Genomic DNA, 16,716 nt, shown 5'->3' with positions numbered 1-16,716 from the left:
ACTAGCATCCATGAGCACGCGGGTTCGATCCCTAGTCTCGTTCAGTGGCTTAAAGATCCAGCATTGCTGTGAGCTGTGGTGTAGGTTGGCAGCTACAGCTCTCATTGGACCCCTAGCCTGGGAACCTCCATATGCTGAGGGGGGAGGGTGGCCCGAAAAAGACAAAAGACAAAAAAGGGGGGGGGTCAATACTGAATGGATACATTACATGGCTCCTTTTTTTTTTTTTATGAATATGTTATATCCCCTTATTGGCATTGCTGCAGAATCCACGGCATATTCTTTCAAAATTGCTATCAGTGATAGTTCTTTGAGTAGGGACTGGACAAAGCCACCTCATGAATGACCCCCCCCCCCACCCCGCACCTAGATAAGTGGATAGCTATTCCAAAAACCTTGTCCCTTTGGATAAACCAGATTACCTGTTTTACATCCCTTGAATTAGTCCAAGGTGAGCATGTCAAAACAAAGAGTCAACCCAAACATTGAACCCAACCTTGAAAATTGGGTGTCCGATATGATGGGGACCCCAAAATTGTGTCAGAAGAAAAAGATGACAAACATCCAACCACATTAACTTTTACTTTTTTTTGGTTTATTTTGGGTTTTTTTGCCGGGGGGGGGACTTTTTGTCTTTTTGGGGCCACACCCATGGCATATGGAGGCTCCCAGGTTAGGGGTCAAATCGGAGCTGTAGCCACCAGCCTACACCACAGCCACAGCAATGCGGGATCCGAGCTGCGTCTGCAACCTACACCACAGTTCAGGGCAACGCTGGATCCTTAACCCACTGAGCGAGGCCAGGGGTCAAATCTGCATCCTCATGGATGCTAGTTGGTTTGCTAACCACTGAGCCACAACGGGAACTCCTAACTTTTACTGTTTTAAGAGCAGTGATAAATGAACTTAGTTATAACTTTTGTTACGTGGATGAGAAACAAAAAATACCATCCTCAGACCATGTATCATTTGGTTTAGATTTCATTGGTGCAGCAAAGCCAAGAATTTTCAGCTGAATGTTAAATTCTAGTGAATTTTCAAATGGTAGCTCCATTTATATTCCAGGGGGTACACTCTTGCAACAGTAAAACTTTCTTAAGATGTTTGAAGGAATGCTTAATCACTAGATACTTTTTGAAACGTTGGAATAAGACCAATCAAACTAAAACCCCAAACACATTTATCTTGGTTCGCAATGATTCATAGGCACAGTAAAAATCTAACAAATGAGAATGAGAAGCCTTAATACTCCTGCTTCTAAGGCATTTTAGAGTCTAGCCAGTCTCACTGGGATATTTTTGTAATCTGCCTGACACAGACGTTCTTATTTCTAGAGAAGCAGATAGTACCTCTGAATTAGAACACGTTACATTGCGGAAATGCCACAGCTGGAAACATCTTAAGAGAATTTTATCATCTTTCTGGATTTACTAAATCAAAGTGAAATAGCATTTTCCATTTTTATTTTCTTTTTAAGACGGCATCATTAAAAATAATTTGTCAAGACAGGGTTTATTTCAGTGCATGGGTTCTCTTACCTTCTTTATGTAGAAAAAGCCTCATTTGGTGAGGAAATTATTATCCGTAACATGATACCATTTAACATGCTCTTCCTTTAAAAAAATTTGGGTGGGGGGGGATGTTACACTATAATAATTAAGTCTGGAATTTGTAATTTTCCTACCTAGTTGCAATATATTCTTTTTCTGATAGTCTCATTTTCTTTACTGTAGTCTCCTTTGAGCATAGAAATCCACATAAGCTCAGTTTGAAGTACCCCAGCCTTAGAATTAGATCCTGACATGATGACATTTTAGTAACACATCGTATTAATACTCCTGACATTTTAGTAATGTGTAGTAGTAATACTCCAGTGCAACAGCTTATACATGGTCCATATTCTGACGTCACCATGGTTTTGTTGAAGGGCTCCCTGCATGCCTGTTCCATGATCTTCATAAACTCTCTAAGTCCAAGATGTATCTGCACATTTCCTCGCAACATCCATTCAAACGCAGCACCCTCCCCCTCCCCTCATCTGAATCCATCCAACCAGTTGGCAGAGAGAGTGCATTTCCCCCTGAGCGAGCAGTATTGTGAATTTTATCTTCTCTTCCAGAAATCAGTTCGTCTTCGTTGCAGCAGATGAAATTTCTTGTAACACCTCTGCAGGTAACAAACATTGCTACTTCTTGATGCATCCATCCGAGTCTCAGTATCCTTTTTTTTTTTCCCCTCCTTCACATGCTGCAGTTGATCATGCTAGGAAGTTTAGTTTAAAAGGAAGGAAGGAAGAGAAAGAGAAAAAAAAGTCAGAAAGAAAGAAAGACAGAAAGACAGACAGACACATTTTTGGAGTATAGCTGGAGCTTTTAGGCTCTGCTGTCTAAAAAGACATTAGGCCTTTTGCTAACTTGGCTGTTTTATTTCCGGTTTTAATAATCCATAAGCTAGAAAAGTAAGGCTGCATTGAACGAAGCCACAATCAAATCTTAAGGTATAATCAGTGCTGTCGTGTTAAAATAGGGAACAGAGGCGATTCAGGGACACAGACATGGGACTTGTGTGTTTGGGGACGCATTATGTCTGGGTCCACACAGATTTATGTGTGATGATTTGGGCTCTTTATGGAATGATGGGTATATATTATAGGCCCTAAAAGACTGAATCTGTAAAGCTGGAGGCCTTGGGGAATATAATTATCTCTGTCTCATAAGAAGGGGATCTTCATTCCATTAGTCAAAGATCCTCTGTTTCCTTTCTTTTAAAACACACTCCAAGGAGCAGGACATGAGAGAGACAGAGTCTTCTGTTTTTGAAACTGGGGCATTGGCAAAATTGCATGATGTGTCCATCCAAATAATGCCTGTCTTTTTGCTTTGATGTGGTTCAGAACAGTTATGTGGGGACTCTCATTAGCATGGAATTACTTGATTAAATGTCAAGATAGGTGAGTGCCTTAACTAACAGCAGATTTATTATTTTCAATTTTATTTTATTTTATTTATTTATTTTTTGCCTTTAAAGCCACAAGTATGACCCAAACAATGATGAGGTGATCTTACCAATGTGTTGCTTTTAGCCAACATGGGAGGACAGAACAGCTCATTCCCATGTCACTGAGTGTGCCATAACCTTCAAAGACATACATTAAACAGAACCTGACGCATAGACATTCATCTGTTACCCATCACATGTTATCAATGGCATGGTGAGCAAAGCCATGTTTGCTGACGCTTCTCCCTCTGCAGACAGTCTTTGGAGAGAAGGAAGAGCTCAGGGAAGCACAGAGAACTAGAAACATGTCCCCAGCCCTCGTTGTTCTGTGTCATAGATGGCTGGTCTCGTATTTTCATTGGGTGGCAGTCTTCCCTTAGGAGCTTCTGAGGTATGCTTGCTCATATTTTAAAGCACCAGCTGAAAAAAAAAATTATAAAGGAGTTCCTGTCGTGGCTTGGTGGTTAACGAATCCGACTAGGAACCAGGAGGTCGCGGGTTCGATCCCTGGCCTTGCTCAGTGGGTTAAGGATCCGGCATTGACGTGAGCCATGGTGTAGGTTGCAGACGCGGCTCGGATCCCGCGTTGCTGTGGCTCTGGTGTAGGCCGGTGGCTGCAGCTCCGACCTGACTCCTAGCCTGGGAACCTCCATATGCCATGGGAGCGGCCCAAGAAATGGCAAAAAGACAAAAAAAAAAAAAATTATAATGGAGTTCCCCGTCGTGGCGCGGTGGTTAGCGAATCCGACTAGGAACCGTGAGGTTGCAGGTTCGGTCCCTGCCCTTGCTCAGTGGGTTAACGATCCGGCGTTGCCGTGAGCTGTGGTGTAGGTTGCAGACGCGGCTCGGATCCAGCATTGCTGTGGCTCTGGTGTAGGCCAGTGGCTACAGCTCCGATTCGACCCCTGGCCTGGGAACCTCCATATGCTGTGGGAGCGGCCCAAAAGAAATAGCAAAAAGACCAAAAAAAATAAAATAAAATAAATAAATAAATAAAGCACCAGCTGACTCTGTTCCTAGAAAACCCCCTTGGTAAAGGTCCTGCTCTTTCTCCTCCAACCCCTAGCTTCAGATAGCTCTCTTTTTCCTTGTGAGCGTGATGTCACCTGTAACACTTCACTAATGTCTAACAGTAGAAGATGGGGCGTTGCATTGCTGGGGGCACGGGATGTAAGCATCCTTTAACATTTGCACAACTTCTAGAGGATGGAGCATGCAACTCAAGGAGAATCAGCTTGAGGTGGGGAGGAAAGTTGCTTTAAAATGTTACTAAGCATCCTTCGGGGAGAGGCTGGTCATCCAAAGGCTTCATCTTCCCTGTTAATCTGTACGCATGTCCCCATGTATCTTAGACTCTATTTTGACATCATAGATCAAACATCACCACCTTACCACCTAAGAGGGAGATATTGATTGTACCCTGTGACCTCACACACCCCGCCTTGTAAGCAGGTGGTCGGGACATAATCTTTTGAGAAGAGGCTGCAGATAATGAAAGTGTGCCTGAGTCGAGAGAGTGTTTTCACCCACCTGATCTCATTTAGGATGGCTGCTCAGTAAATTCTTAATGAATTGCTATTGATCAAATTTCAAATTGAGAGAGATATCCCTGTTGCTTTGATGGCCGTATTAATAATATGTGGTATGCTTCATAAGGTTCAATTTGAACTCTGAATTTTGAATCAAGCATGAAAAAAGGAGACACCCGTATCAATCAAATGCGAATTGTCTCCGAGCCAGACCACCCTCCTCACAAAATGAAAATGAAAAATCAGGAGTTCCCACTGCAGCGCAGCAGAAACAAATCCAACTAGGAGCCATAAGTTTGGGGGTTCGACCCCTGGCCTCGCTCAGTGGGTTAAGGATCCAGTGTTGCCGTGAGCCGTGGTGTAGGTCACAGATGTAGCTCGGATCCCACATTGCTGTGGCTGTGGCAGAGGCCGGCAGCTCCGATTAGACCCCTAGCCTGGGAATTTCCACATGCCTCGGGTGCAGCCCTAAAAACAAAAACAAAGAAAAATCAGAACCATGCAGTCCGCAAAGGCTGTGATTCATGGTTTCCACAAAGTCTTCCTTATTTCCCACATGCTGGAAAAAACCCAAGGCACCCCCACTCTAAGTGGCCCAAACGTGGTGCTCGCCCCGCCACATCCAGAGCATCTCTCGGGGTGGGTCTATTGACTCCTGGTGTCTATTGGATTTCAGTCTTTGACCGAAAAAGGCAACTTATCTCTATTAAAAAAAAAAAAAATCAACAAGATGCTTCACATCTCAGTTTTGAGAGTTTGATGGATTTTATACCTCAAATTCTTATAAAGAAGTGTTATTCTTACACAGCTGCCTATGGGGGCAGAGATGGCCAGACTTCTGTCTGTGGCTTGAGGCAGAGCAGGCGAGATGAAAAATCATCAACCAGAAGCAACGGGAGCACTGAAGAATTTCTCTTTTGGTTCCCAAAGGAAAAGTGATGATTTTTACTCAGGTCTTTATTTACAGAGGAGGCCAAAATGTCGACTCTGCTGTTGCTGGTCCCAGAGAAGCAGCACGTTTCATTAGTATGTGCGGTTTCTGAGACTGCGTTTACCAGGGCATGTAGTTTCATTGTCAGTGGCTCCAACAGCGGTATTGGTAGTTTTGTTCTTGTTTTCATTCCTGAAAGATATGTGTTTATGTGGCTGTCGTATTGACCTTGAACGTGCCAGTGGCTTCTCAGTTTGCAACATCAAGAATGTTTGATGAGGTGGATTCGGCAAGAAATGGCCGAAGGGGCAAGGTGACTTTCCCTTCTCTTCGACCCGACGTCTTCCTGTGGCTGGGAGGCAATGGAGCTTTTCCAGGACTGGGAAAGATGAGGGATTGCAGTTGTAGGATATGGATCTTGTACAAGAAGGGAGGTTGAAAGCATGCAACTTGTTTTGGCAGAGCAGCTAGAAAAGCATTTCAGTTAATGAAAACATGGCTTGCGTCATTGCTGTGAACCAGCACCTGTGGTAGGCGTTCAGGACACAGCATTTTCTTTTTCCTCTTTTTCAAGAGAAGCACTTCCTTCAAGGAGCTTCCAGTCCTTCAAAAAGCCTCCGTCTGAGTACAGGCCAGACCGCAAACGTTTACACAAATGAACATAAAACACACTTGGGTGCACAGCTATACAACAGCTATCATGAATCAAAAAGCCAGGGTATGGATAGAAACATTAAGTTCCCGTCCTGGCTCAGTGGTAACAAACCCAACTAGGATCCATGAGGACGCAGGTTCAATCCCTGGCCTCACTCAGTGGGTTAACGATCCAGCATTGCTGTAAACTGGGATGTAGGTTGCAGACATGGCTTGGATCCCACATTGCTGTGGCTGTGGTGTTGGCCAGCAGCTGCAGGTCTGATTTGACCCCTAACCTGGGAACTTCCATATGCCCTGGGTATGGCCCTTAAAAAAAAAAAAAAAAAAAAAAAAAAAAAGAGAGAGTTGCAGTGCGACTTTATATTTACTGGCCTATGATCAGTAGGTGGCCTCTCTGAGAGGGTGATACTTGAGCTTGGACCTGAATGAAGACAGGGTGTAAGCCGGGTGAGTAATTGTGGAATTGAAACCATTTTAGCAAGTACAAATGCCCCATGGTCAAGGCATGCCTGAGATGCTCAGGCACAGTGTAGCCAGAGCATCATGAGTTACATGGGTGGATTTCAGAGATAATATCAGGAAGAAAGCCAGGGGTCCAAACAAATTAGGAGGTGGAAACCACTGGAGGTTTTCAATGGGATAGGAGGTTTGGCTGTGATCTGATCTTTTTTTTTTAAATGAAGAGTTGGACTGCTTTATGGCTTGCAATATGGCAACGGCAAAAGAAAGGACACGAGTCGAGAGTCTCTTGCCAGCCCAGGGAGGGGTAATCAGCCTGGGCTAGGACAGTGGCTGTAGAGAGCCAAGAAGTGGTTTCTTGGGCTGTGTTTTGACAAGAGAACCAGCAGGGGGGTGCTGGCAGATTAGATACTCACAAGGACTAGTTTGTGTTAAATGCCCATGCCCTCTGACTTGTCCAAGGGTGTATGGTATTTCCACGCAGTGCTAGGGCTTTCTGTCGGCAAGGAGAGCAAGCCCTTCAGCCCATCCTCACGTGGGCTTTGCTGAATTCTCCAGGGGGTAGTGATAACCTGCCATTGTTTATTGAGCAAATTCTGTGTCCTAGCAAGTATGATGAATTATACGCAGTGTACACACATATCCACATGCACATGTACATATGTGTGTATACACAGGTATGTATGTATTATATATACATGCATATGTAGTTTATTACTGTAGCTCAGTGAGGCAGATGTTACTATCACCCTAGTCTCGCAAATGAAACAAAGGGCAAGACGCTCGGGACCAGAGAGGTTTGGTAACCTGGCCTTGGTCACGAGGAAATCTGTCTGATGCCACAGCTCTTTCCACTGGACCACACTGCCCCCATGTGCTTTCTTTTTTCTTTTTTTTTTAATGGCTGCATCTGCCGTATGTGGAAGCTGCTGGGCTAGGAATAGAACTTGCACCTCTGCAGCGACCCAAGATGCTGCAGTCCAACTCTTAACCCACTGCTCCTCAGCGGGAACTCCCCCTTTCCACAAGATGACGTGCTCCTTTCATCTTGAACTTGGAACATTGGCCTTTGCCTCCAGATGGAACTCTCCTGTGTTCTTCAGCTGTGCCATCTTCCTAGAAAATTAGATTTTATGAGTAGGGCGGCATAGTTATTAAAATGTGGAAGGAATCCAAGGGAACAGAATGATTCGCTAAAAAGATATTCCAGGAGTTCCCCTCATGGCACAGTGGAAACAAATCCAACTATTACCCATGAGGATGTGGGTTTGATCCCGGGCCTTGCTCAGTGGATTAAGGATCTGGCGTTGCCGTGAGCTATGGTGTGGGCAAAAGACGCCACTCAGATCCTATGTTCCTGTGGCTGTAGCATAGGCTGGCAGCTGTAGCTTCAATTTGACCCCTAGCCTTGGAACTTCCATATGCCGCAGGTGCAACCCTAAAAAGCAAAAAAAAAAAAGTTTCAACGGGGAGTTTATGTAAACTGGCCCATCTCCTTCATGCAGCTTGTGTGTGCTGAGCACCTGATGTGCTGGACTTGGGTCTGGCTACAGGACAGCATGGGGAAGGGAGAATTCTGCATGTTCGGGAGGACAGAGGGTCACCCAAGCCAAGGGTATTCTAGAGCGATTCTCTAAAAAGTCTTTCCTTTGCTAAACATCAATTCACAGAATAACTCATGCCCTAAAAATGACCAGACACTTTGAACTTGCTGTTTGGACTGCCAGCTGCCCCTGCCCAAGAGAGTGTGTGTGTGTCTTTGAGTGTCAGCGGGGTGGGGGTGGGGGGCAAGGGGCAGGTGGAGGCTGGATCTCTAGCTGCCAGCAAGCCTCGCCCCTCCCCCCCGCCAGGCGCCATTGGGGTGGATGGGAAGCCCCCCCTGGGACACCCTCCCAGTCACTCACGAGGACTGGATGCAGACACACGTGCAAATGCTGTGCAAACCAGTTCTCATGGGACAGGTTAGCAGACACTTTTATTGGAGGCGATATTAGGCGAGTCCGGGGGCACAATGGCGGCTGTCACCACCCCTCTGCATCTTTCTATTCCCAACTTGAAAACACATACACACATTCACATAGCCATACAGCTGCACTAAGACTGCAGATAGTATTTGGAAGAAATTTCCAAATTGGCCATTCCTCTAATTGATCCTTCAGCAAATTTCATCTCATCGTCTCCCTTCCATTTTGGCAACTTGATTATTCTGCAGAGTTGTCATGCAGCCAATTGATGTGTACTTAATTGGTCTGTTTCCAATAAAATGTGATGCATATCGTAATAGCAGAAGGGCAGGGTGCTACGGGAACGGAGAGACAGAGGAACTTGGTAAAAGTAATCATAGCATTTATTGAGCGCTTCTTGTGAATGGACAGAGTTCAAGGCTTCTTATATGCAATAATATTGTGTAAAAATGAACTGTCGGCGTTCCCATTGTTGCTCAGCGGGTTCAGAACCTGACTAGTATCCACGGGGATATGGGTTCGGTCCTTGGCCTTGCTCGGTAGGTTAAGGATCCGGTGTGGAGCTAAGCTCCAGTGTGGATAGCAGATGCTGCTCAGATCCAATGTTGCTGTGGCTGTGGTGTGTAGGCTGGCAGCTTCAGCTCCAACTTGACCCCTTGCCTGCGAACTTACATATGCTGCAGATGCAGCCCTAAAAAGAAAAATAAAATAAAATTTTTCATTTTTTTAAAAATGAAATGTCTTTATCTGGATTTCTTTTTTTTTTTTTTTGTCTTTTCTAGGGCCACACTCACGGCATATGGAGGTTCCCAGGCTAGGGGTCAAATTGGAGCTGTAGCCGCCAGCCTATGCCAGAGCCAAAGCAACTCAGGATCTGAGCCTCATCTGCAACCTACACCACAGCTCACGCCAGATCCTTAACCCACTGAGCGAGGCCAGGGATCGAACCTGCAACCACATGGTTCCTAGTCGGATTCATTAACCACTGAGCCATGATGGGAAGTCCACATCTGGATATTAAAGATATCTAGAGAGCACTGAATTAGCCTGAGTAAGGGAGGGCTCATCAGGGCAGAATTTTTTTGACTATAGAACAGCAATCATCACCTATCAGAGTATAGACAGCCGCTTGCAGAATGTATTAGAAACACAGGTTCCATTTCTCCCAACCCACTCCCTGCCCCAGAGGTCCTGATCCCTAGGCCTGGAGAGGGACTCTGCCAGCCTGCATTCTTACACGTTATCTTAGTAGAGAAGTTCTTATATGCAGTCAGTCAGTCACCAAGTGGCTCTTGAGCCCTTCAAATGTGGCTGAATCCAAATCGAGGGGAGCTCTACATGTGCAGTGCATGCTCGCCTTCAGAAACCTAGCACCCAGTTCTGTCAAGCATCGCACACATCAGCTTTACGTTGATGACACATCGCAGTGATGCCATTTTTAATACGTCAGATTAAATTAAAATAGAAACATGCATTGCCCCTGTTTTCATCCTTTTTTAATGTGACTGCCAAAGAACTTGCAGTGTCCACTGCGACTTGAGTTTGTGGCTCTCGTTACATTTCCATGGGATAGTACCACTTGAGAGACATATTTTCATTTGCTTTGCTCAAGGGAATATTGAGGGAGTATGTGTACCCTGAGACCTCGCCTCTTAGAGGTGAGGGACACTCACGTGGAATTAAAATGTTGTGACAGAGGACTTCCCTGGTGGCCTAGGGGTTGAGGATCTGGTGTGATCATTGCTGTGGCTCGCGTCGTTGCTGTGGTGTGCATTCCATCCCTGGCCTGGGGATGTGCACATGCTGTAAGCATGGCAAATACACACACACACACACACATTGCAACAGATAACCTGGACACTAGCAGTGTGTCTTGACTTTATGTTGCAATTTTGCCTTTGAGTGTGTGTGTGTGATAGGACATCCCTGGGGTACAGGGCCCAGCATGAGTCTCCTTCTCATCCTGTTAGTTAACATCTGAAAATCGTTGCTCTGCTTACATGGGGCGTGGAGGATGCTGGTACACAGAGCTTCAGAAGCTCAGCTCAGTTCAGGGGTAGCTGTGTCACATGTATTCTTTGGGGCTTCAACTGGAGGGACCCCCACATGGAGTAGAGACAGGGCAAGAGTGGCAATCCTCTCTTAATAGCACCCACAGCTGATACTGGTTTGGTTTCTAACTGGTTACCTGCCAACCTCCCCTCAACCTCACTACAGCCTTACACATGCTGCATCATCCTCATCTTCGTTCACAGAGAAACTGGCTCATTCTGTGTTTACTGAATGGGGAAACTGCAGAAGCAGAATTTTATTCCAGGAATTCTGACCCCAAGAAATCCTTAGCTGCTGTTCAGCCCTGCTTCTCTGAAAGTGTACTGCAGATCTCAGGAGCGGTACAAGCAAGGAGCTCCTGCTGTGGTCCCCCAAGGATGAAACTGCCACTGGGGTATCATGTTGATTTCCAGGCATGATGGGAAATTCTTAGTGATTTTTGTGAAGCTGTGGTTAGGACATAGAGAAGGTGAAAGAGACTTCCTAAAAGGAGGGTGGCCTTGGCCCTGGCCCTAGATTGAGTGTGGCCATGGGTCTTCTGTTGGAGGAAGCATTCGGAGTGAGGGAAGTGTGGAGCCCAAAGCAGGGCTTCTGTGTCTTCTGGACTCCCAGACTGGTACTCTGTTGTGATGCTTCCAGAACTGGGGTTCTTACCTGTAACCCACTCTGCTGGGATTTAGAAGAGGAAGAGGTTATTAACTTATTAACCGTTATTAACTTATTAACTTATTAGAGGTTATTAACTTATTAACTTATTAACTGTTTCGAGAGGACAGAGACAACATGATGCCATCTGACTCGCCGTGGGCGGCACGAACTAGTTCTCATGGCTTCTGCAGGTGTTGGCTGCAGGTGCCTACTTGGACACACACAATTCAGAGGTGGGACAGGCATCCGTGGGCAACTGCAAACTCTGGCTTCCTATCTAGAAGCCAACATGCTCAGAAGACTCTTTCCCTCCTACCTCTGGGGAAGAGAGTCCCAAAACTGAAACAGGTGGTTTGAGAAGAGGATCATTTCAAGTCCAAGCTAGGGAAGCGAGCCGCGGTAGAATTCAGAGCTGTCAGAGTTGGGTTGGGAATAACTCCCTGGTGTTCATCTTGGAGACTTTCTTCCCTTTCTACCCTGTCTTTCCTAGAGGTTTTGAGTCATGGGACTGAGTCCATCCCTCTGACTTACCTGTCTCAGGAAGCTTTTGGAACAAAAGCTACAATTGTATAAACCGTGGCCTGGATTAGACTAGGAGAAGGCTACTGTAGTCATAGTGGAATATTCCAGTGAGTGTGTTCACTGAGACCAACTGAGGTCTGAGACCACAGAAGAGGGAAGGAGAGCATTCCCAAGTTACACCACCATCTCCAAATTGCAGGCAGCGAGACCACGAGGGCCATGGCGTGGAACCTGTTTGTACATTTCATGGGGGATCGATGACTTGCACGGATTAATTTCCCAAATACCTTCCAGACTCTTAAGACAGAATTAAGAGGGCACTGTAGCCGCAAATGGCATCCCAGAGACTGGGGGCTGCCTTCTGGTCCCTACTGAGGCATCCTGCTTTAAATGCATACTCTGTATCACTTCTCTAGGTGGTTGGGACACAAGGCTTTGCCGCTTCAGGGTGCACCAAGGCTGTCTAGGAGGCCTGTACCACATCAGGAAGTTCATCTGAGGGCCCAGCATATTTAACTCATCTTTCTGCTCCACAAGGATTCCCCCAGTTGTCTCTGAAACAGGGGGCATGGGGAGGGGATGCTAAAATACGAGTAAAGTCTCAGGAGCATCAAGATTCTGCATTACGGTATATAAAGTAATACAGAACTCCATGGAGTGAAGCAAACCACAGCGTTCTTACTATGGCCCTTTAAGAAAATCACTTGACTGTTAAAACCCTGGGGTGGGTGTGCCAACGTGGCCCCATAGGATTTCACTCACACCCAGCTTGTTGTGGCTCAATTTAGATGTCAATAATACATAGTAGTTACATTCTTAGTCTAGTTGACAAAACATGGTAACGAATGTGGGTTCATCGCTTGCATCCCACAGGCAGCTACCCTACTCATGTGACTCGAGCATAACTTTAAGGTCACACACAGCGACTGAAACTCCATCTGTTTCTCCATCACTGGACGTGTCCAGACAGGCCGTGGGTGATGCCTCGGTCAAGAGGAGAGTCTGGGTGAAATGTAGGGTCTGAGACTTGAGCAGTTTGGGGTTCATGGTTGTATTCACCACAGTGCCGTGGGCTTTGGTGTGCTCTGGGGGGTGCTATCTAAGGAAGTGAATCAACCTCTCACCCAAGACAATCACCAAGGAGAGCAATGGAGGAGGAGGTCAGAATTACAGTCAGGTCAGAGTGAGCGGAGGGCACTGAGTGGATACAGAGCTGCATTTTGCAATCCCTCGCTCCGTACCCGACACCTCTCCTATTCCGGACGTGCCGTCCCTGGCCCAGCGCTGGCCTGGATGGAACCATTTTCCTCATCCCTCACTCGTTAAATAGTCAGACAGTCCAGAAAAGAAAAGGAAATGACATTGTAATGAGGTGGATCTTGACTCCAAAAGCAGGTATTGGGTGGACTGCGAGAGCTACACAGGATCCCGTTAGAAGCGACTCAGTCGGGGGCCTCTGCAGACCACAAAGCTGCGCAGGCGGAAGACGGGCTGGTGAAATTCTCCATAAGAAACCCTTGCCTCATAATCTCCACTCTCTGTAGATTGCTTTAAAATGTATCTGGTGTCTTTTTTCTTTCTTTCTTTTTAGGGCCGCACCTGCGGCCCATGGAGGTTCCCAGGCTAGGGGTCGAATTGGAGCTGTAGCTGCCAGCCTACACCACAGCCTCGCCAACACAGGATCCCAGCCGCATCTGCAACCTATACCACAGCTCACGGCAACGCCGGATCCTTAACCCACGGAGCAAGGCCAGGGATCAAACCTGCATCCTCATGGGATGCCAGTCAGGTCTGTTAACGGCTGAGCCATGATGTGAACTCCTGTATCTGGTTTCTTTTCATGCACTTTCCCTGTGAATCAGGCGGGGCCCAGACAGAACAGAATCATTTTATGAAGGAGGAAAATGGGGCTGGGAGAGGGGGATTTTCCAGCGTCACTGAACAAGGTCATTGCAAAGGCAGACCTGGCACCTGGATCTTCTGGCCCCGAGCCTTTGCCCTCTCCAGGGCAGGCCGGCCTCCTGGTGTTAACGTGTTGCTAAGGTCAGAGAAAGAGGAGGGCTCGCAAAGGCTGCACGCCCTGGTGAACTAGCCAACAACGCTGTGACCTTGCGTTCCTCTGTTTCTTTCTTCCCTTTGCGGCTAACAGAACCCTCAGGATGTGGCTCCCGGCTCCTCCGGGGCCTCTCTTCCCTCTTTACTCCTCCTCTGGCTGCCTTCCCTCAATAGTGCCCTTGGCTTGGGCCTTTGTCCATGTGCCCCGTGGCCAGTGCTGTGCTGGATGCTGGGGAGAAAAAGGAGAACGAAGGAGGCTCAGCCCCAGCCCTCAGGGGGCTGCCCTCCCCGAGAGGGGACAGGTACATACTCAGGGAAGTTCGGAAAGAAAATGAGCGGAGCTGTGCTCTGTTTCAGGAAGGATGGGGACAGGCTGGCAAGTGCGCGTAAGAAAGAGAAAGAGCAGTCGGGGCGGGGGCGCCTGTGGGGAGCGGCATTTGGACTGAGACACAAGGAGGAAAGGAAGCAGTTCAGGAGGGAGAGGAGCAAAGATCAAGGCCCTACAGACGTCCAAGGGGTGTGGGTGCATCTGGAGCACAGTGAGCTGGGGGCCACGGGGAGTGAGAGAGGACGAGAGGACGGACAGCGGGGCAGGGGGATGTGGCCTCGTCTGGATTTTATTACAGGTTCAATGGAAAATCACGGAAGGATTTCAAAGGAGGGGATGATGGGATTAGCTTTATGTAGATTTGTATTTACTACATAGATAGAAAGATGATAGATAGATCCATTGATCCAGAGATAGGCAGACAACCCCTCAGACAGATGGACACAGATCTAAAGGGCTGGAGGGTTGAAGAAGCCAGAGTAGGACCAAGGAGACAAGAAAGAAGATGGGTTTGATTTGGTTCTGATGAAATACTGGTGCCTCATGTCAGGGGGGTCAGAGCATGAGCAGCGGGGGCAGGGGGGGAGGCAGCTTTCAGAGGTCCTTCCTCTGCAGTTTCTGACGGATGGGCTGTGGGGCCACGACTGTAGCAGTGCCCGCCTGGCTGGGGACGGGGTGGCGTGGAGGGTGGCCATTGGCGCAGGTCGGTCCTACGACCTCGTCCTCCCCTTCCCAGGGAGGCCCCTGGGAACTGCCACTCTTCCTTCGGGCTGTGCTCAGCCAAGTCCGAGGACGGGAGGTCGCTGACGTGCCTGGCATGTCAGCTGCAAGCAGAGAGCCCGGGTCCACAGCTTCCCTAATAACCTTGTGTCTAAACTGCAGTGTCACACAGGGGCGTGTTTTGGAATTAGCATTTGAAAAGAAGCCTCCTTGCTTTCAGTTTGAGCTGACACGGTCCCTTTTCCTCTGTGGAAAGGAAATTTATTAATCATAATAAAACCATCGGATTCTGAAGGTAGAGGTCACCCTGCGGAGAAAAAGGAGCCTGCTCGTTTACAAGGACGGCTTCGGCACCACTGTGTTTTTGCTTCTGCTGGGGAAGACGGCGCGGCCAGATTGTTACCTGGGGTCTTCCAGAAAGGTTGAAGCTTGGCCCTGTGTCAGAGAGAAATAAGAATTGACCATTAAAGCAGGCAGGAGGACAAGGGGGGGGTGGGGTGGGCTGTGTTTTCCCAGAAGATATTCAGACTGCCAGTATGCTGTCTCCCCAAAAGGGGACCTGTTTTGCCTCCGTAGAACAGGTCCCCACACTGAAAAATAATCATCATCATCGCTCCGAAGCTGCGTCGTCACGCGTGCTTTGGTGCTTTGAAGGACACTGTACTGTGGCCTCACAGAGTACATTTCCAGGTGTGTTTACTTCGTCTTTGCAGTAGATGTCCTGTTCTTATAAACCAGCTTTGCCAGGGGAAACCGCATCAAAAATAATCCCATGAACAGGTGTTTTTTTTTGTTTTGTTTTGTTTTTCCTCCAGACTTATAACAGATTTGATTTTTGCATGAGATGAAAATCGCTGCCAAAGTTAGACATGGTGTTTTTTCCCTCCTAGTCTCTACTTCTAACCATGGGTGGAAGCCCAGATTTCATGAGTGACCTCCAGGAAGAAATGATTTCTTCAAGAAGTTCCCAGTCTTCTTGTTTTGACACTTAAGACGTACACCTAGTTTTTGTTGTTTTCGGTTTTCATCCCAGAGAGAGGGAGAGTCTTGAGGGTTTGGGTGGGAGGGGTGCGTGTGTGTGTGTGTGTGTGTGTGTGTGTGTGTGTGTGTGTGTGTGTGTGTTTTGGCCGCCTTGAAGGTTTGGGGTGTGTGTGTGTGTGTGTTTTGGCCGCCTTGAAGGTTTGGGGTGTGTGTGTGTGTGTGTGTGTGTGTGTGTGTGTGTGTTTTGGCCGCCTTGAAGGTTTGGGATGTGTGTGTGTGTGTTTTGGCCGCCCTGCATCATAGGGAGTTCCCAGGCCAGGGATCAGATCAGGAGATGCAGGTGCAGCCTATGCCACGGCTGTGGCAATGCTGGATCCTTTAACCCACTGCGCTGGGCTGGGGACCAAACTGCCTCCTGTGCTGCAGAGATGCCACCAATCCTGTTGAACCTCAGCGGGAACTCCAAGAGTCTTTGATTAAAGGTCATTTTTGATGAGTCACAGGCACGAAGGGTGTCCTGAGGAACGAAAAGCAGGAGGGGCTGACGATTTGTTACTGTCATGGAGGGGTTCATCTCCAAAACGAAAGGCCTGCTCCCGTCACTGCTTTGGAGGATCAGTAGAATGCTGCGTGTGGAAGCTGAAAGCCTCATGTAAAGTGGAGCCCAGCGTCCTTTGAAATGGGGGCGGGGGCTTGGCATAAGACGTGTCCAATGAGAACTTGGAATCATAGTGTCTTTTTTTTCCATCTGGAGTCGAACTTAAAGCTCGAGGGTTAGCCGTTTCTTTCCCTGGCTTCTTCCCACCTTCCCAGGCTTTGCGGGGTGAGATCCTTCTAGTCATTCTGACCCACCAACTGGGACAAAGACAATTA

General features: G+C 47.5%; 1 protein-coding gene across 47 annotated transcripts in view; it reads left to right on the top strand.

The window, feature by feature from the left end:
* The window catches only part of RBFOX1 (RNA binding fox-1 homolog 1), a 2,264,635-nt gene that overhangs the window by 2,234,935 nt on the left and 12,984 nt on the right, over window positions 1-16,716 (top strand). For 27 of the 47 annotated variants that reach the window (XR_014840851.1, XM_085017635.1, XM_085017636.1 and 24 more), the window contains one exon: window positions 2,120-2,172. The exons of the other annotated variants lie outside the window; for them this stretch is intronic. Coding sequence is in view for 26 of the 27 variants with exons in the window: in XM_085017635.1 (XP_084873761.1) it covers window positions 2,120-2,172 (53 nt within the window). In the remaining variant the exon portion in view is untranslated. The remainder of the gene's footprint in view (window positions 1-2,119; window positions 2,173-16,716) is intronic. 47 annotated transcript variants of the gene reach the window in all.

This window comes from Sus scrofa, chromosome 3 (genome assembly GCF_054392235.1).
Source record: "Sus scrofa isolate SSC_HxYL_T2T_F1_AM1 chromosome 3, Sscrofa_HxYL_maternal_Yorkshire_Landrace_v2.0, whole genome shotgun sequence".
Taxonomy (NCBI): Eukaryota; Metazoa; Chordata; class Mammalia; order Artiodactyla; family Suidae; genus Sus; species Sus scrofa.
The sequence above is the reverse complement of the archived record's forward strand: the minus strand, read 5'-3'. Positions and strand labels throughout refer to the sequence as shown.